This window comes from Poecile atricapillus, chromosome 2, assembly GCF_030490865.1.
Source record: "Poecile atricapillus isolate bPoeAtr1 chromosome 2, bPoeAtr1.hap1, whole genome shotgun sequence".
NCBI lineage: Eukaryota > Metazoa > Chordata > Aves > Passeriformes > Paridae > Poecile > Poecile atricapillus.
This window is the reverse complement of record NC_081250.1, coordinates 101,899,967-101,921,914: the sequence shown is the minus strand read 5'-3', so window position 1 is coordinate 101,921,914 and position 21,948 is coordinate 101,899,967. Positions and strand designations below refer to the sequence as shown.

Sequence of the window (21,948 nt, the reverse complement as noted above, 5' to 3'; positions counted from 1 at the left end):
AATTAATTGAAAATCGAAAATTAATTTTGCATCACTTCTGAAGTCCTTCAGATTCAACTACTCACATGTACAAATTAAAAAGTGGCAGCCTTCAAGTACCAGTGCTTCTTAGCCACACCAGGTTCTCCTTCCTCACATTGTACTCCCATGGAGCCACGCTGTGTCTTCCTCTGCATATCCCACTCCCCAAAATAAGGGGATATCCCTGGGGGAGCCCTGCCCTTGGTGCAGCTCACATTTCTTTCCAAACCAAGTGCTTCTGATCTTTCAAAATAAATCATTTAGTGTGTTGTTGTGAGAGATGTAACATACAGCTCAGGCTAGCAACAAAGAGCCTGAACAGTGATATCTAACCACGGAGCAGGGAAAAATTCTGCACATGAATAGTTTATTCACCAAAACCAGTTGCAAATGTATGCTGTCCCCACTTCCCCACGAAAAGGAAAACAAATTGACGTTGGTGTGATAATTAAACAGGAAACAAAAGATCACTTGAAAGTAGAGAAATGTATATTCTCCTGTACGGCAGAATAATAAACTGCTTCATTTGACCCCAAGTAATTTGCTCCCAATTTTTTTCACAGCATAAGCAAAAACAAAAATCAGTTATTCCCACTTGCTATCTCTGGCAATACAAAAAAGAATGGCAAATACTGTGATCATTCCACAAACATTTCTCACTTTATTTGCGCATTCACACATGGTCATATTTTGCATTTGATAACAGTCTATACATTGTGCTCTTTCCTCCAAAAGGGGCTTTCAAACTATGAAGTTAAACAGAAGAACAGGAAACCTATTCAGATCTCCTACAACAACTTTTTTTTTTTATTAAATCCCTGCAAGAATCTCATGGTGTTCATTGAATTGGTCATAGCCTTTGATCTACAGCTGGTAAAGCATAAGTTATTCACTTAAACCAAATAATTTACCTACAGGGCAGCTTTAGTTGTAATAGATACCAGTGATTGAAGCTTATAACTCAGCCAGAAACATACTCTGCAGTATAATTACAGCAAATGGCAGCTTTAGTTTTTCCTTCTTTCTTGCAGGATGCAGAAGAAAACAGCGTGGACATACACACACCCCCACACCATAAAATGGATTAAGGGTTGAAATGTTTTTTTACTTTCCCTTGACCAAGTCAATCAAACTGCAAACAATTTTTAATAGAAGAGCCTACTACAGTTAGGGTTGCAAGAGTTACTCTGTAAAAAAAATAACTTTTGTAGGACAAAAGGAGTTTCATTGACTTTTCTGTCAATATATGAAACTGTTTTATCATATCAACAGACTCCTAATATGGCAGTGTCATCATCAGACAATGTGTTCATCTGCTGATTTCAGCTGAATACTTAAAAGTTACTACTTTAGAAAGGGATCTTCTGTATTTTCTGTGTATATACAGAATTCTTCTAGGACAGTGTGACCCTGGTCTATTCCCGAATTTCTCTGCTGCTCAAGAAACTAAGCAAAATTTCCTGCTTTATCTGCATAGAGAATAGAGTTAGCTGTGGACACACATATTAATACTGTTCTCTTAATTCATGTACACTCCCTGGTAGTTAAACAAAGAAACAAATGCCAGCATACTGAAACATGACATTCTTGTTTGTAGCTGTAGAAATCAGAATTTCAGTTTTCTTAAAATAAAATTTTCACCTTTTGCCTTTCTAGAATAACTGTTACTCACAAACTAAAATAATTCATCTCCTACTGAATGTGCAAAGCTTTAGTGAACAGTGAAGTGTTAATACTGCTACATCTGGCCTGATTTCATTTTTTAGAATGGCAGACACTCTAAATTCCTCTTTATTTCAGATTTATAGAATAAAACCAGAAAGGCGGCAGAGCTATTAGAATTGGAACTGCAATGGTTTCAATTTTACAAAAAAGTGAAATATATAGCAACACACACGAGACACCATGCATAATGTATAAAATAGACCACGTATAAAATGAATGCCACAAGTCTTCAACTTTAAATACTTACTATTTTGTCACAAATAAACAAAAACTGGAAAGAATAACCAGTCTAAAACATAACTAAAATTAATGCAGCAATGTATCACAATGTTAAGCTTCTGTTAGACAATAAAGAAGATAATGCTTCCAGATTAAAGAATTGTAAAAAGCTTGCTTTTATATTGTATACTGGATAAACAAAGTATTTTAAAGGTTTGGGCCTTTTTTTTTCAGTTTTAAAATGTTATCAAGGGTCTAATTCATGATTTCTACATCTTTCCATACATGCATGCATCTTTCTTCTTTTCCCCTCATGGGTTTTCTATAGTATCTCTTTACTTTCTAATTAATTTAATATTAAATTACTGAATTAACAGTTAGCAAGTGATAAACTAAGGAAGAGATGCATAGATGATAATAATTTCCATTCATCTGTTTGGTGACTGTGAAACCTCTGATAATTTTTAATTTGATCTAATATTTCAGGGTAATTAATGCACCGCTGTAGATGCTTACAGCTGAATTCCCATGGGCTTCATCTACAACTTTTACCAACATTTAGTTTGGAGGTAAAGCAGACACAAGAATCATAAGCATGGAAACATGGACTGGCAGTATTTCACAGGTGCCATGCAGTATCATGACTGATGCATTTGTTTATCACTAGTATCCTCTCTGATCCACAAATAGCAGAAACTTTGAGGGTACCAAAGGCTACTAATGAGATGGGCTTAGAGATGTGCCTGCTGATCCTTGCTGTTGGAAGAGGGTGTTGGGGATGGTTGCAGCTAGAAATTAGTTTAAGAAGCTCCTCATCCTCTCTCAGCTGGAAATAAGGATGAAACGTCTGACTCCATACTTATAATCTGCTGGGAAACTCCCACTTTACTCATCAGAGTCTGAGGATTGCAGACCCAGTCTGAGCAACTTCAGTGAACATAGGACTCTCACAGTCTATATTCCTGGTGCCATACTTGTCCCTGCTGGCTCAAAAGACAAGTTTTCTATGATGTTGGTTCACATAGCAACCTTGACACCACAGGTCAAACCTGTGCCGTGGGTAAAGTTTACAAGCTGCTGAACACTAGTAGGTCTGCCCTTAGTCCTTTCCTTGCTCATCAACAAACTGAAAATAAATTATATCACAAAAACAAAAAAACAAACTTAGAAATAATAATATGTATAATGCTGTGTATGCTCACTCTCCCTCCTGCACTGCCTTAATATGATGGTCCTTTCAGTTCACGCAGAGCATGGCATGTGTTTTGACCAAAATACCTGAAGTTGCATTTTCAGAGAATATTGGTTGTGCAAAGTAAATGCATGGGAGGAAGAGGGAAGCAAAAATGCATAGAAAACTACTTATAAAAATATTTAACATGCACTGACCTACCCAGCAGACAAGTTCAAAGGGCTCCTGAAGTATTTGCAAAATCTAAATCACTGCTTACAAACTATGTCTGCACGGATTCAAAAACCAAAAGTACACTTTGCTTTTTCAGAAAGGATACCTTGCAATGAAGAACACACTCTGTATTGCGAAAGTGCTTAACCACGTATTAACCAAACATTTGCTTTCCAAACACCACTGTGCAGAGAGAGCAAGCAGCTATTTGAAACTAAATGTACATTGCCAAGATTTTGGTGCCTTCTTGCTTGCATGAAACATTCAACATTAAGAAATTATGGACATGTGCAATAAGTAAAGCATTGGTTTGTGGCAACTTTTCTTTTTCTAAAGCACCCATTGTTTCTTTTTGTTCATTGATCTTCTAAGAAAGGGCAAACTCCAGCTTGCCCAGGGCAGCACACAGAAGATTTAAACTTCAGCAGGGATTTTCAGCTATCACGCAAAGCACTCAGCTGCACTACTGCCAGACTCGTGACAGCACTACATTCAGCTCGCTTTGCCCGTGTCCCACAGCTCCAAATGTGGAGCAGGACTCATGCTGCACAGCCAAAAGGAAGTGAATGAAATCCCCTCCACACCCATGGGCTGTATGTGCCAGCCCCACAGCACAGTGGTGGAAATGACAAGTCCATCCCCTACACAAATTACTTCAGGTCAAAATGGGAGAGTGATCCTAGATGGAGGCAGAGCCAAAGTGAGCAGAAGAGACCTGAGGACACCTCAGCTGTAAGTGGATTTTGGTCTTAACTCTTTAAAGAAACTCCCTGTTTCAACTTTGGACGCTTCTCACACAAGCTTCTCACCTAGGCTCTCATTGTGTATGGATTTAGCTTAAGCACTAATTCAGTATTCACTGATCTCTGCAAAACATTCCCAGTTAAATTTGTCCATAATGCTCATAAATATTTGGTAACTGGCAGCAAAGTGTTTACATAAAGGCATACAGATATCCATATGTTCCACAATAGTCCTGACTAAAAGAGAGTGCTGACAATCTGAAGCAGGCTGACATTCGGTGATTATTTCAAAACATATTTTCTCCCTCTCTCTGCAGTTTTCATACTCTAGTTGGAGCATGAACAGATCATCACTTCAAACTACTTTTCATTTCATTCTGTTGCCAGCATATAACATAATCACAGAAAGTAAGACACATCTAGATTTTCCAGTCATCTGCAGATGAGGAGAGAATAATATTTCCCTCAATTACAGCAACCAACATCTTAAGTTACTGTCATTTTACCCAGCAAGTTCTCTCCAATACAGAGGAAATGCACACAACGACCAGTGGTTCAATCTGAAGTGTCCACTGCACTTCAGTGTTTGCACAGGAGACCCTTCTGTCCCACAAGACTCATTTCTAATTTAAAACTGTCCAAGTGACTGCTCAGATGGGACCATTCAACCTCAATTCTTCCATATGAATAGCTCCCAGTCTACCCTGCCTGCTCTGGACATGCCCATCTTTCTCTTCACAGCATCAAGCATAATAGGACAGAAAGCAACATCTAACCTTTCTCATCACCACCTGACCAAAAATCCCAGTGGTTTAGAGGCAACAGCACATGGACATTGCTGGAAGCAGGCTCCAGCCATCAGAGGCATGGGTACAATATCTCCCCTCACCCCCATGCTGATTCCCATTAAAACTGGCCAAAGTAAACATCCTCATTCATCCCAGGTGCACTTTGTTTAATTCTACAGCGTCAATCAAAAAAGAAGTGGAGTAGAAATCAGTGGCAAAATAAATATCCCAATGCCATTAGATGTTGCTTCTAATTTTTCTGTAAATGCAGCCTGTAACACAATCTCTGGGTGGCAAACACCACCCAGAGTGGTTCATCCATGCGGGAGGGGAGAGGACCAGTCCTCTGCACTGCTTGATGCCATCTGCTCAATGGCTGGATGTGTGGCCACCAAAGACATTTCTCAGGTGTGGGAGGCAACTGTGGTAGTGTTTTGCCAGTGTGGGAGGTTCTTACCTTGTCTTAGCATTGGAAAACCCGGGATTTCTCAGATCCAAACTGGGCAAAAAGGAGCTGAAGTGCTCCAGGTTGGCTGGGTGCCCGGAGTGAGCACACCGCTGCAGGCTGGTCAGACCCAGCACCCGGTGTGTTCCTGCTCCACCAGACACAGGCTCCCTTCTGTTTCACGTGCCAATCGCTATTTGGAGATCTCACATGATTTACTCATGAGCAAATCCCAACAAAAACAAAATAAAACACAAAGCCAAACTGTTAAGCATGCATCCTAGAGAGGTTTTTTTGATACTAATGGCAATGCTGATTGCTCTCCAGATTAAAACAAAGACTGGCTCACATTCTGCTGCTGGTGGGTTTACCACTGTACTGCTCCCAGCTACCACTGTACTGCTGGAGACTGAGCTGTGCCAAGAAAAACACTGACAACAGTCTCACAACTCAAGGCCTCAAGGAGCACAGGCCATAAAATATCTTCTATCAGATGTTTCTTTTCTCTGAATCCCTAGGTTAAATGGCATGAGAAAAGTTAGCTGAAATTAATTTAGCTGAAAAGAAAATAAGCACAAGGGGTGGTAGGAAATGAGCAACCTGAAAATTGAACACAAACAGTTGGATAAATAAGATTCATCCTGAACAGAGATGACTTCTAAGAGAGCCTTATGCCAATGCTGGGCCAGCCCAGACCATCAGATCCACATGATACAATGACAGGTTCTAGAGGCACAAAGATTCTACATGGAAATTGTTCTAGCGCAGAGAAATTTTCTCCTCACTTGCAGTTAGCAATGAAGACATATCTGAGGTACCAAATCCAACAGTAATGATGAAACCTCAGGCAAAGCTTTGCCATAATCTTCTTCTTTCTATTCCATTATACCTTCCTTACTTGTCACCATCTCTTAGTCTGTAGTGACATGAGGTTACTCTTCTTTTTACAAAGTATCTAGACTACCTTTGCTGTTAGAAACTGCGAAGTAATAATCACACATTTTTCAGCTTTTGCTTTCAAAGTAGTAGAAATTAATCATTTCCTTGTTAAGTTATTAAAAATAACCCTGTTCTACTTCAGGCTTCATTTCACTTTAATCTCATTGGGTTGCTGACTGCACATATGCTGCAGTTGTTAGCAGAAAGTAAATTCACCCATTTAATTTACATCCCTGAGACTCATTATCTCTTACTTGTCTCCCTAGTTTTATCTACAGCTCACCTGGGCACCTTATTAAGCCCTTTTGTTTGTTTAACCACTGGTGTCACATAAAAAAGATTACAAGCTGCCATCATGCAATTTGGGAATTCTCCTGTCATAAATGTGCAGCCAATATAACACCCCTGGCAGAGGCTGGCAGAGAAGTATCAGAATGAAAACAGGCACACTGTGCACTGCTAACATTTGCTAGAATGACTGACCACCTTCCACAGTTCTCTCTCTTGAAAATCTAAGTCTCCAAGTAAAATAGAAAAGAATAGAACAGCTCAGTTGGACAGGTTCTACAGTTCTGGTCCAGCTTCCTGACCACTTTAAGACTGATAAAAGTTAAATCACCTTATTAAATGAATTGTCCTGGTGCCTCTGACTAGCTGACAAGGCAAAGGCCTCAGACACTCCCCACAGGACATGCCTTCCAGCCCTTCTACCAGATTTGTTGGCCTTTTCCAGGGAAGGACTTCAGCATCCTTCTTAAATCGTGGGGCCCACAACTGCACATAGTGCTCAAGGTTAGGCTGCACTGACTCTGCATACAGGGAAAAATATTGGGTGCATCACAGTCTCTTACCCTTTTTCTGAAACCACTGATTTTAATTATTGCCATCTTCCTGCCATAGACTACAATGAGCTCTGCCTTTAAGTTATCCATTTATTTATTTGGTTTCAGACCTCTGACTGATCATACTAACAAGAGGAATCACCCTCTTTCTGCTCAAAGAAACTCAAAGGGCCATCAATATTCTGCACATGCACAAAACTGAAGCTGCTAAGTTAGAGCCTGTACCATTCCAAATGACTGAGGAATGGGAATGGCATAAAAAGCCTCCCTGGCTTGTTCTGTTGAAACTGTACTTCTGAGGATCACCAGTATTACCAGAGGAAGTCCTAGAGCAGAGACATCTACAGTTGAAGGCCTGGTCTATGGGCATGATTTTGCAAAGGAATGTAGCAGCATGTGTGGTACTTCTGATTCAGCAACTGCTCTCCAGAGGTCCTCTCCAAGCACCTTCACCTGGAATTCGGCCTTCAACAAAGCTGATACAACACGTAAAAATATCATGATATTGTGATTGAAAAAGTTGTATCTTGACTCACATGGGCCCCTAAAGCAGTTTCCAAAAAAAACCAAGGCAGAACAGAAATAACAAAACAAGATTGACTAAAAGGATGTTTCAGAGACTTCATTAAGAATTAATAGAGTTTTTTGTCTTTCCAAGTTTTATCATCTCTGAAACACTAAAGAGAAGGATAAAGTTCTTTGCTCACTCATTTTGTCATGGAAAGAGAGAGCCAGATGATCAGCTGATACCAATTATAAATTATTGGTCAAGATTACAGAAGGAAATGAAATATGGGGGCTGACTGATCCAATTTTGAGCAGCACTGAACTGGAGCAGATGGGAGCATTGAGCCCTGCAACTCTTTCCTCCCACATGCCTTTTTCTCCTCTGAATGGTAGCCCATGAAGGGAAAACTTGGCTTCTCAGTAAGTTCCCGTAATTCATCTAGGTTCCACAATAACAGCATATATTCCTTTGCCTTCTGACAGTATGTAGAGACCACAGAAATCCCCAGTGAACTCGGGGTGTTAACCTCCATTCCACTTTTCTCATCATATGCATATGGAAATGAATATTTTCCTGGCTGCTTGGAAGAGTCAGTACAGAACATTTACTCATGTCAAAAACCCTATAATGTGGAGCTGACTTCCAGGGCTAGATTAATTTTTCAACAGGCAGGCAGGCGGGGGGGGAGGGGAAGGGAAGGGAAGGGAGGGGAGGGGAAGGGAGGGGAGGGGAGGGAGGGAGGGAGGCAGGCAGGAAGGCAGGAAGGAAAGCAGGAAATTTTCTCTATTTTTTTTCTGATTAACTATTCACCACTTTACACTACTATTTCACATTCGCTCACCATTTGCCCAGAACATCTAATACTAATACTAATACTAATACTAATACTAATACTAATACTAATACTAATACTAATACTAATACTAATACCAATACCAATACTAATACTAATACTAATACTAATACTAATACTAATCTTCCTGTGTAATACAAAGTCTGCTAAACTTTTCTGTTCACTCAGCTACATTCTTTGGACATGTAGAAAAGCCCTTCATATACCTGATTCTATTTCTCTAAGTTTTCTAGTCACTCTGAGCATCTCCAGAGCTCTCAAAAAGAAGAGTGTTTGACCACTCTTTAAATACATTTTAGGACTTGTGCACAGTGGGATTATTGTAACTAGTGTATCACAATGACTGTCATTGAATGCGCAGCTAATAGGTATTTTATTTAAAAAAAACAGGTTCTTACTTTAAAAACCACACTTTGTTAGCCAAAAGAAAATTATGAAATGAATGTACAAAACCACTATGACAGAATCCACATATATATTCTTTCACCTTTTTAATTATACCAGGATTTATCATTTTATCTTTGTATGACTTTTTATCCTTGTTTTTTGCATTTGTGTGCTTTATCTTCTTTACTGATGAGTTTCTAATTTGAAAGTTACAACTGATTTTATTGCTCATTCACAACTGCATCTGCTGCAGCAATGAATCTTTCAGTTGTGCAATCACTTGCCAATGTCATCACATAGCAGTGGGATGCAGTCAGATGGCAAACACACACATACACTAAAGCTACAGGAAGACTGCAAATAAATAAAAAGTAACCATAGTAGTTTTTAACATACTGAATCAAAAAGAAAGAAATGTTATGACACTGCAGTGACAGTGGGAGGGAAGAAGATATGCCAGATGCAGAAGATGACAGATATGCTGCTGTTTGCAGAGCAATGTGGAACAAATATAAAATCTGCACTGCTGTTCCCACTCTGGCAGCTTGGCTGCCTGCATTCTACAGAAACAGATCTCTAACAGTCTCTGGATCTGCTCTCGCAGTGCAGAAATCAGGCTGGCATGCTGGAGACAAGATAGCTTAAAGCCATTCGCCTTCTAGACAGAGATGGAGTTACACTATGACTAAAAAAGCTATCCATAGTGTTGGAAGCATTGGAAAGTGGTTTTATAGAAGTATTTGGCTTGGCTTCTAAACACACCTTTGCTCTACTGTTAGAGAAATGCTATGGTGTATGTTAGGAAACTTCAACCATGCTGATAAATAAATGAGTTTCAGGTTTGTTTGATAGACTTCTCCAAGTCCATTAAAAAAAAAAAAATTTAAAAAAAAAAGGAAAAAAGTGAGGAATCTTCTTATTCACAAAACATCTTGTAATTAATAGCACTATGGTGCTTCTCATCTTCTCATCTACACACAGCTGAATTTTAGGTTTATCACAGGCGCATCACTTGATTAAGAGATTCATTTGTCTCCAGGATGTTTGCACACCAGCTCCCTTTGTGGGTGTACAGGAGGCTGAACAGGAAACAGGACTGTCCTGCTTCCCACAAGTGGCTTCTTGAACTTCAGCCTGTACAGACAGAGGAGATTAAAACCCAGTCATCACACAATTGTGCTTTATTTGTATAACAATATGATTTTCCTCTGGACTACCCGGTGGGATGCGCACCTTGGATTTTTAATACTTGAATTCTCTATAAATTACAGACTTTAGAATTCTCTAAATTCTACAGAATTGACTGTATTCCCTAAAAACTTGCTTGTTTATTTATTTATATCACTAACAATGAATTTTTGCCTTGGTTTAATAATGTTTACTCTCATGAGACATTATCTTTGAAATCAACTGAGTTGCATATAATTAAGGACTATGTGTTCAGACATCTAGGAAATTCACATTGCTACTTTCTACATTGTTTAAAAAGAAGATATCAAAGTAGCTGCAATCAACCCAGAAGAAATTCCTTTCTTGGCATATTATAGTGATGTACACTAGAGAATAGCCATGAATAGTATAATTATTTTAGGTAGAGATTGTTTATGTTACCATTAAGGCAACTATTGAAACATAAAGATGGGGGGCTAAAACCCAAAAAAAATCTCTGAAATCTGCTCAAAACAAATGAAGTTACTTTAGTGAATGTTTACATATTTTGTGATAGTTTTATCACATTTTCTTAATAAGGACAGCTTTGAGAAAATCCCACAAGTAAGGAAGCAATTACTCTAAGTGTTTTTAGCCATGTGGTGATCATCTCCAAAAAAGCTTCTATAAAAAAAAGTCTCCCTTGGTGAATTATTTTTACTGTCTCACAGGTATGCTACGCAAAGGCTACAAAACCATCACTAGCAATATATTAAAAAATATTCTATTCCCATATTATTACATGGTTGCTAGGAAGAAATGTGTTTGTTTTGCAAAAGCTAGGAGAGTATATCACTAAACTTTTGAAAATTACATCTGTCAAAAATCAGCTTTTCTTTTAGTTTAAGTATAAAATTAGATGGAGGAGAGGAGAGGTTCGGAGAGGTTTGGTTGGGAGGGGAGGGGAGGGGAGGGGAGGGGAGGGGAGGGGAGGGGAGGGGAGGGGAGGGGAGGAGGGGAGGGGAGGGGAGGGGAGGGGAGGGGAGGGGAGGGGAGGGGAGGGGAGGGGAGGGGAGGGGAGGGGAGGGGAGGGGAGGGGAGGGGAGGGGAGGGGAGGGGAGGGGAGGGGAGGGGAGGGGAGGGGAGGGGAGGGGAGGAGACTCGAGGAGAGGAGAGGAGACTCGAGGAGAGGAGAGGAGACTCGAGGAGAGGTTCGGAGAGGTTCGGAGAGGTTCGGAGAGGTTCGGAGAGGTTCGGAGAGGTTCGGAGAGGAGAGGAGAGGTTCGGAGAGGTTCGGAGAGGTTCGGAGAGGAGAGGAGAGGTTCGGAGAGGAGAGGTTCGGAGAGGAGAGGTTCGGAGAGGAGAGGAGAGGAGAGGAGAGGAGAGGAGAGGAGAGGAGAGGAGAGGAGAGGAGAGGAGAGGAGAGGAGAGGAGAGGAGAGGAGAGGAGAGGAGAGGAGAGGAGAGGAGAGGAGAGGAGAGGAGAGGAGAGGAGAGGAGAGGAGAGGAGAGGAGAGGAGAGGAGAGGAGAGGAGAGGAGAGGAGAGGAGAGGAGAGGAGAGGAGAGGAGAGGAGAGGAGAGGAGAGGAGAGGAGAGGTTCGGAGAGGAGAGGTTCGGAGAGGAGAGGAGACTCGAGGAGACTCGAGGAGAGGAGACTCGAGGAGAGGAGAGGAGACTCGAGGAGACTCGAGGAGACTCGAGGAGAGGAGAGGAGAGGAGAGGAGAGGAGAGGAGAGGAGAGGAGAGGAGAGGAGAGGAGAGGAGAGGAGAGGAGAGGAGAGGAGAGGAGAGGAGAGGAGAGGAGAGGAGAGGAGAGGAGAGGAGAGGAGAGGAGAGGAGAGGAGAGGAGAGGAGAGGAGAGGAGGAGGAGAGGAGAGGATTTACAATGATCAGCTCAACCACCAAAATTTAAAGCATGTTATTAAGGGCATTCTCCAAATGACTCTGGTTGGCTGACAGTCACTACAAAGCTTGGGTCATCAACTCCTCTCTAGGAAGCTGTTCCAGAGTTTGGCCACCCTCTTGGTAAAGATATGCTTCTTAATGCCCAGTCCAAATCTTCTTTGATGGATGCAGCTTTGAAATATTCCCAGAACTTTTTCATGGGCTACTACAGCATGCCCCATACATCGTACTGTTTGCTAACAGGGAATCAGAGGGAGCACACTGAAGTGACTACACACAGCAACATAGGAAAAAAAGTTAACATTGGAATAAAATCCAAGATATGTTAGACTGGTTTAAAACTAGGTTTAAATTGTTTCTATTTCACTATTTAATATGGACTAAAAGATTTCAGTTGTCACAGTGTTGGTGAAAAAAAAGCTACTTCAGCTTTCTTCATATCTTTTTAAACAATGGTTTTTTTTCTTTGCAAATATAATTCAATTTTTATTTTGGCTTTCTCTGTAACTCAGACTTTTATTTCAATGTCTCGCTTTTTGTCAGAGCAGCAAAGAAAACTCAATTTAAGATAGAACCTCAGGCATGCAGAATGTATCAAATAAAACTAAAACCACATTTCTTCCCCATTTCCTACACTATAAACAAGACAAATACTTCAGCACATACATGCACAAATTCCACATTCCTGGCCACCACGAAGTAACAAAAAGAGAGAAGCTTTGAGAATTCAATTAAAGCAACCTCTCTACCCTGTCTTTCCAGGACTCATCTCCCTGTGCTGCCCTTTGTCTGAACACAAGTGCATGCATGTGGGAAGCCCCATCATCTGCTGTTCATCGCACCACAAGAAAACAAGTGCAATGTTACAGCTGGAAGGACTAGGTTTAGGAGCTTGGGGCTGAGGCTGAGGTAGCCAGTACCGTGTTTGGCCCAGATGAAAGGTGTGGAGGGCTCAGAGTTGGTGCAGCACCCCTTGTCATGCCTTCTGCATCACCAGTGTTCCTGGAGCAGTGCCCCCTAGCCCTCGGGGCTCTTTGAATTCTAACCCTAAAAACTCTAAAAGCAGTTTAGGGCTGAGGATGAGGCCTTTAGTGACATGTTTGTCCAGCAGAGAAATTATTAAATAGAGATACCACCCAGAAGACGACACTTCTGTTACAAGCAATGAACTGCCCTTTTATTCACAGCCTCCCAAGGGAAAGTGTGGAACTCGTTCTGTCTCTCTGCTCCTTATATTACATTTATCTGCCACACTATTCAAATAGCACATGTAACTGTAGAATATTTAAAGCTGCAGAATAAATTCACATTCATTAACTCTCACAAAAGTGTGATGGGCATAATACATTAAGAATAGAAAGTATAAACAAATCATAAATTAATTTAACTTCTCTGATTTGAGGCATTTCAAGGATGTTATGCTGTGGTAGAGAGCCCTGCCAAAGCAAAGGGGCATGCTTAGGCACTGAAAAATTCAGCACTTGCTTAAGTGCCCTGTGGGACAGGTGACCAAAACAACTATACAGAATATATAGCTATTTCTTTTCCAAAATGGTGAAAGATGTGCCTGGCTAGGCTTTCCCATATCCCTTTGATTGCATCATTGCACCCATTTTTCTTTGTCTTCTCAAATTTTTCAATATTTGTGAAATGCATTTGAACTGCTTCCTTTAAAATAACCTCTCGAGGATCAGATTGTACAGCCTCATGCAGCCCCTGGCTAAGGCAAATCTCCCAAAATGATGTCAATGGGAGCCTTGCCCAAGAAAGGACTGTAGGATTCAGCTGTATGTGAAAAAAAGCCTGAAATTATGGAGCATGGTATCAGGATAAGATTTTATATTTCATACATATATTTATTCTTTACACTAAATCACCAGAGAGTGTGGAGAGAAGAGGGGGATGTCACTTTGGAAAACCATATGGTACTTTGATTTCCAGGCCAGAACAGTGCATACTGAATGTTTATAGAATCTAGTGATATTCTCTTCTGTTTATTCCTGTCACCCAGAGAAACTCTGGCCAAGCACCAATCAAATATCCAAGCAAGCACAGGGAAAGAGAGAAAAGAGCTCACCAGTAGGCTCATAATTAGCAACCTAAAACTGGAAGGAGGCACTTGGAAGTGCCTCTGATGCATCTGGATTCCAGCGCTCACCGCATGTCACGAGTGGTTTCGGAAATTGAGTTCTCAGTCTCTGCAAGGGGTAGGGAAGATATACACAGTATTTTTGGCTAGACTGAGCAGGGGCATATGTGGAGCAGCTGCAAAAGCAGACATCAGTCTGCTCTCACAGACCAGCATAGGAACAAAAATGCATCTCTCAGCGATGACAGCTAACTTGCTCCTGGCGTCTCCCGGGTTAGCCGTGTCTACCTGTGGCAAGCAGGGCTGCTGCATTTACTTTGCCACAAATAAAAGCAATGCAGTGTCCTCCTTGTCACCCTGTGCTTAGGAGAGTAGTTGAAAGAGCTTCTGAGGCATGTAGAAGATCTCAAGTCTATCTTAATAGGAGACAATCTTCATATCCAAGTACTAACCTTGATACAGGAGTCTTCAGGTCTTTTCCTTTTCCTTTGGAGACTTATTCCCTCCCCTTCTCTTACCTACATACCCTTTCAGTGTGAGAGCTAGCAATCTCCAACTACCCTTCCATTCCTCAGAAACCATAAAAGGATTACAAAAAGCATAACAAACCCACAACTAAATACACAATATTTCACTAACAGGAGCATCATTCACCGCCAATCATCCTCAGCATTACTTTAGACAGAACCTGGGATGCTGCTGGTGCACTTTCTATGTAGATGTTGCTGCTTACTAAGTATGGTACAGAGATAAAGGGTGGAAGTCACTTACTTTTGCATATATATATATATATATATGTAACTTCTAATTAATAATAAGTTTTTTCATACCATGAAAATAACAACAATTTTAGAATCAGGCTGAAGCCATCAACCAAACAAAACTTTTATCTTTGATGTGGAAAATTCTTTCATTTTATAAAGAAAATTTCATTTTACTATGAAATTTGTGCTCAAAAGTTCCTTTCTCTATAATTGAAACAACCATTCACTATGAAAAACATACTTATTGATGGTTGCCAGAAGCATAATAACCACACATCTGTTATTCTTCAAATATATATTTTCTAAAACATTTGATATTTACCTCACATGTAATAACAGCTATTAAATCTTTTTTAAGCCTGTTTTGTGGAACCATAATGTAATGCATTACACACACAGGAGAAGCACCACGGGAACAAATGCAAAAGGGGAGTAGAAGTGTTGTTAATTAGCTGAGTAACTTACTAGTCACATTACAAACTACAACTCAGAAAAGAGGACTACTGGAAGTCTAGAGACCCTGCAGGACGATGATTTTTAAGAGGTCCAACATCATTCATTTTAAAGTTTTAAAACTGTTAGATAATTTATAGGTCAACAAATACGTAAAAACAGAAAACATTCCTGTAATCACTACTGAATCTACTAGTCAAGGACATAAACTTTTTCATCTGGTAGCTCAAATTAGAGAAATTTAGGTGTTTAAAAAAGGCCTTCTTTTGATTTTTATTTTCCACAGTGTGGCAACATTTCCCCAGCTGCATTTCCCCAGTGCTGGTGGTGGCTCTTTTCAGGCCCTGCACTGCAAGCCTCACCCCAGCCATGAGCTGGAAAGACACTACTGACTGCATTACAGAAGACTCTAATGAAGAGTTCTTCTCTTGTCTGACTGAACTGATTCTCTTTCCTTTTGAATTTTAACAGACTTTGTGCATTAAGCTCTCTTTAATTTTCAGAGTATCCAGGAAATAAGCACAGTCACTGCTAATTGTTCAGATCTATTCCACTGGAGATTTCAAGTGAGCCTCCCAACAAGACACAAGGAAATGGCCTCACGCTGTGCCAGGGGACGTTCAAGTTGGACAGCAGGAAGAATTTCCTCACAGAAATGGGGGTTAAGCACTGGAACAGGCTGCCCATGGAAGCAGTGGAGTCACCATCCCTGGAAATGTTCAAGAAACAACTGGATGTGGCACATAATTCTATGACTTAATGCTATGTTGACTAGGTGGTGTTTGCTTAAAGGATAGACTCTATGATCTAGGAGGTCTTTTCCAGTGTTATTGATTCCATGATTCTGTGATTTTTCATTGGGTCCTGAATGTGACTGAAAAAATCTTAAGCCATTGAGGTGACCAATGTCTTCTAAAATGAATTTTTAGTCATGTTTGGAACAAAGAACAAGAGAGCTGACTGCTTTCCAGACATTTTTATGTATATGTGGGTGCCACCATAATATGCACCAATGATGAACAATAATCCCCACATAAACAGTTGCAAAAAAATCATCCTATTTATCCACAAGTCTACTTGCTTTGGCTGTACTAAGTATTTTTTTTAAAAACAATTAAGGCGACAGCTTGCTTGACATGAAAGTATCACACATGTTCAGCATTTTAAAACATGTTTCTTATAGGACAACACAATACAAAACAATAGTTTTCCTAAACCTCAAAATTGATCCTTAATGTTCTTCAGAAAACACAGTCAGGAGCTGCAGTCTAGATCATGCTGGACAAAGGGGGTGACTACAATAGTATGTTACAATGAGCTTGTTTGTAATGTCTCAAAAGACAATCAATAACATAAAGACCTTCATTTGTATCTGTCAAACCTACATATACTCCTTTTAATTGAAAAGCTCTTAACTCCAGACATTTCCTGGATATAAAGCTACTTTACTTGAGCTCCAGCATTTTTAATTTCCCTTGCAATGAAAAGCAGCATCCTCAGCTCACAAGTAATGCTTACATAAAAGCCTTGCAGTCAGATCTCTTGGTGCCACAATGTTTTTCAGGATATGAAGACAAGAGTAATGTAAACACTCTACTATTACAGAATAAACAGCATGTAGCCACAAAGCAGTGAAGACATCACCTGCAAATTATATGGGATTAATTTCCTGCAATGTAACCTGACTGTCTGTATCTCCTGTTCCTCAGCCCACTCTAAAACAGTTTGTTGAGCCATTTATGTGGATCTTCCAGCTTTAAAGCGAAGATAATTCCTCCTTAGGGCATTATGTTGTATGTCTCCTTTTCTGCATCTAAAAATCTTGCTTCCTCCCTCCTGAATGAGAATGTCCTAGCTCAAACAACACATTTAAATGCTATTGATATTTCACAGCTGACTCAGATGTGCCTAAGTGAAAAGCTTGCAGAGAACAGAATTTTAAATGGCCAGACATGCTTCTGCTGCTTCTTTCCTTAGAGTTTATATAAATAACACAAGAACAGGTGTATAGGATCAGAGCTAACATAAATGTAGCCCACTAACCTATATCTATCGGTGGTCTAAAAGGGATTCCTACCGAAGAGAATAAGATTAGGGACAGGATGTAGTGATACATCCCCAGAATACTCTCTCAGCCTTGAGAGATCCGCAGACCTAGGACTTCTGCTCCTGTGACTGCAACTAAAGTGTGATTCCAACGTCCAGGTATTACATACAGGAACATGTTTGCTTTGGAGACTATTCTTTGAGATACAAAAAATACTTTTATTAAGCAATAGCAGACTATATGATATTAAGCAAATATTGCTATAAATTAGTTAATGCTGAGCTTCACATATATACTCATTAATCTTTATTTAACCTTTATATAACCTAATTAGTCAACCAACTTGAGAAGTTGTGGATGCCCCACACCTTGTGTTAAAGGCCAGGCTGGATGGGTCTCTGAACAACCCATGGTAGGGGATTAGGAACTAGATGATCTTTAAGATACCTCCAACCAAGCCATTCTATGATTCTATGATATATTTCTGTCATAAAAAAATCTTGTGTAAAAAGTATAGTAAAAATAAGTAATAAAAAAAGGATCATAAGAGTAAGATAATGAATATTACTATTTTAAAAACCCCAAATCTGAATTGTTATATCTGTATGAAGGACTTAATTTTCCTTTTTTTCTCCTTGCTGCTTCTCTGAAAAAACTGGTAAGGGAACACCTTTAATTCTAGGACTATGGTAAGAAAAGTATATTCAAATCTTCACTGCATCTGCGCTAACTAATGTCCTGCTTCATATAAAGTTACCCCAGGGTGATGATCAATCTCTCAAGGTGCACAAGTGCTGTTTAAAAACCTTTCTGCTTTTCAAACTACAGTGGCAATAATGGGATCTGCACAGAAATCCCTTCTACATATTTGCCTCATCCCAGGAAGGCTTCTCAGCTGTAACTTAGTCTATTAGGAATTCTCCATCTTTCATGTGGTACATACCTGGCATATACACAGTATGGATTCTTCTTGTTTTGAAACATCTCACAAGTTGGAAATTGCCACCACAGAACTTCTAATGAACTCGGCCAAAAAGACACTCACCCTTTTCCATTCTTATTTTCAAAACACAGACACTGAGTATCAATTCATCCTAGAACTCCTCAAAACTTTTTTTTTTTTTTTTTTTTTTTTTTTTTAGTTCTGATGGAGACAAGCACACTAATCAGTGCTAATTTATAATTTGGGTGATGAAAGAATCAATAATTTATTGTAGTGCCCTGCAGACATCTGTGGTATCACACTGAATGAAATGCTCATCAGGAACCAAACTGGATGTAACTTGGGAAAAAAACCCCAACCTTTTAAAAAACAACAACTTTGAGGACATCAAACTTAGGAACTGAGAGTGTTTTTTAATTTTCAACAATTTCCAGAACTTCAAGAAGATAGCAGATTCCTCTGCTTACCATTTGTAGAAGAATAAAGATGATATTGAGCATCCGAATCCTTCTTTACATCGCTCTTTACTGGACTTGACCTAGTTTAACTTACAGGACAGACATGTGTTTCTGGTATGATGACCTTGTGGCTAAGTTTGTCTGCAAGAAGTTCTTGCACTTGAGGAATGCTGCATATTGAATTTTCCTCTGGTGCTGAATAGCTCTCTGTCAGCTTTGCTCGTCTTTCAACTTCATTTACTTTTGTCAACTCATATGTCAGAGATTAGAAGTTTCATGGAAAAAAATAATATCAGTGAGAGCAGTATTTTCATTCAGGAGTAAGACTTGTGGCCAAAAGGTGTGTCCCTTTTTTTAATACTAGCATGCTCTATAGTCACCAGCAAACAACACAATGAGCCAAATTCATATGATGAATAAATTGCTTCAGATTGACTTGGAAGAGAGGACACAAACAGAAAAGCTGAACACATATGTGTATGACACTGCATGACTTTCACTCTAAATTTGAGGTTGTTGATACAGTCAATCAACTAAAACAAGTAACTACAAATTTGCCTGTGCAGTTTTTCTTCCTTACCTTTTTGCACTGGTAAGGAAATAAATGTATGACTTACCTTTCAAAACCAATCTGCCGTAATGTTTTCTCCCATGTCGAACCTGCACAAAGAGGAGAAAAAAAAAAAACACCCTCAGTAAAGAACCCTTTTTGTATGAACACTATTTTCATTTCCTTGTGCAGCTGGGATCTGTATATTAAGGAGATTTTTCCACCCCTAGAGAAGTACTTGTAAATAACACGTTTTCCCCAGAGTGGAGAAGTGTTGAGAGAGGCTACCACCGGGTGACATAACAGTGAGAGGGGTATCAGCCTATACAACTTTGCATTGCAGAGCAGCTACAGTTCACTGCAATTCCAAGGGTGGTCTCCTCTGCTAGAGCAAAGTGATCTGGAAGCGCTGAGCTGGCATCTCACATCTCACATCACGCACTCTTCACATTTCAGCCTTCACTTTACCGCAGTGTTCGCCTGATTCTTGCTGAAAGCTTTACTGCTCCTTCTGAAATCCAGCCCTTTTATTTTTAAGCAAAAGCATGAACATGTATTCCTTCTTTATTGTTTAACCCTTCATACAAACAGCTGCAAAGGACTTTTTCTCAAAATGATCAAGGACTCAGCCCTACACACTACTCAAACATGCAGACTCATCCAAAGAATTGACCTCATTATCTCTGATGCACCTAACACAAAATTTACATAGATTTTCACCAAAACCAACCCCCCCCCCCGCCCCCAACACTGCAAGCACTACAGGCGTTCAGTTTTCAGCTCTTGGTGGTTTTTTTGCTTTTTGCCAGACATTTGTGTTGTTTTTTTTTTTTTTTTGCTATTATGAGGTCATTATAAACACAGACTAGTAAGAGCACAAATATCTCAAGTCATGCAGGTCTGTTCAGCAAATGTTTAGGAGGACATGAAGTCATAGTTTGCTCTCTGTCCTTTTATTTTCCTGTGGGAAATGCAACAGGAAAAGCAACTACTGTTCTTTTTGAATGATTCATCTCAATCATTCATTGAATTCTCAAAATCAGAGAAGTGACAACAATTCCTGTTGCTGACGCATTCCATCACCTAAGGGGAAATATAAATCAGGAAGAAAAAGATTCCCTGTGAGTGACATTAAGCAGCACTTTTAATTGACCTCATGTAGTGCAAAGCAGGCAGGGATTTCAGGCCCATATCCAGCAAAACACACAGCAGAAAGAGACTTCAAAATCAAGGTGGAGAAAGCTCTACCTTCACTATATGGGGACAAAAAATGAAGTAAAATTCTGTTCTGGAATAACTGAGCGATGTTGATTGTTTTATGAGTAGCAAGAGCTTCTACTGTGGCACCTGTGTTTGCCTGAGGTGGGGCAAGACTTCTGCCTGCACAACTACATAAGACCCACACTGAGTTAATATTTTATAAAAAGAAGTCCTCTAAAGACATTCCTCTAAAGCAGGACAAGAAATACTCTCACACATTTATTTCAAATAAATGTGAAAAAATAATGTCTATCACAATGAACTATGAATGATTGAGATTAAAATAAAGACCTGCTCCATTAATGTATCCTCCAAACCCATTACCTTCTTCTCATCTCTGGAGTGTAACTGGTTTCACACAGCATCTATGAATCAAGTCATTGTTAAAAAGATGACTGTGCCAGTACAGTACTAAGGTAAGTGCAGGGCAGACACAAGCAATTCTTCATATATTTTATGCTATCCTGCTGGCTCTGGAAGAGTAGCCAATGGTTTTTGAACTCTGAAGATTTGAAGAGTGTTGAAGAAAAGAAATCTCAACAGCACTTCCTAAAGCAAAGACCAGTACTGGCATCTTTAGTCCAAATTTCTATGCCTTCCACTGTTATGTTTAATTGTGTATGAATTTTTCACCCCATCACTGGCCACACTTCATTTGTAATATATACAGAGAGTTCTACTGAAGAGAGAGAGGAGGGGATAGAAAGAGAGAGAAAGGAAAAAAGTTATAGAGGAAAGGGAATTGGGTCTCCATTGGTTTGAAATAATCTTTTGGCTGCAGCTGGCCACCAGAATACTCTTTGAAATGCATCTGACTCCTCTGAGGCAAAGCCTGCCAAGAACACAACTAACATTTCATATTAAAAAAAAAAATCTTTTTTATGGAGTCTTTTTTTAAAATGTTTATGATCTAAACATTGTGTTTTAAGACTTGCCAATTCCATTCACAATAGTATCAACTTCTACACCACACTAAGAGCCAAAAGTAAATGCCCTGAGGTAACAGAAGCACTAAAAAGAATAGCACTATTAAAAGTCTAGAAAACTTACTATTTGATTTAAACCTTACCCGTTGCTTCCAAAACATAAAACAGGATTTAGTCACGTAATTCTCATTAAAATCAAAAAGGAGTTAATCAAGAATTAAAGACTTGATCCTGCTCTCAAGGAAATCCATAGGAATTTGGCTATTCAATTAAGTCTTTCTCCCTGCTGGCACTGGAGAAAATATTCACCTGTTGACTTTCAGAATCAATCAACTACTACACTTGAGTCAGTAAGTTAAGGTGTCTTCCCTTTGCTTTCTTTTTTTTACCATCACAACAAAAATACAGTAACTATTTATAAGAATGCCTTAATCTGGTACCCACGTAATTAAGCTTTTTTTTTCCAAATATTTGCTCCAGAGTGCCCAACTGTTCCCATTTATTCCAGAAATTCTGTTTCACATTAACA

General features: G+C 39.6%; 1 protein-coding gene across 1 annotated transcript in view; it reads right to left on the bottom strand.

The window, feature by feature from the left end:
* PIEZO2 (piezo type mechanosensitive ion channel component 2) overlaps positions 1 to 21,948 on the bottom strand; it is a 287,977-nt gene that overhangs the window by 133,098 nt on the left and 132,931 nt on the right. Inside the window, exon 4 of the mRNA XM_058833220.1 lies at positions 19,301 to 19,343. Within this exon, the coding sequence (XP_058689203.1) occupies positions 19,301 to 19,343 (43 nt within the window). The remainder of the gene's footprint in view (positions 1 to 19,300; positions 19,344 to 21,948) is intronic.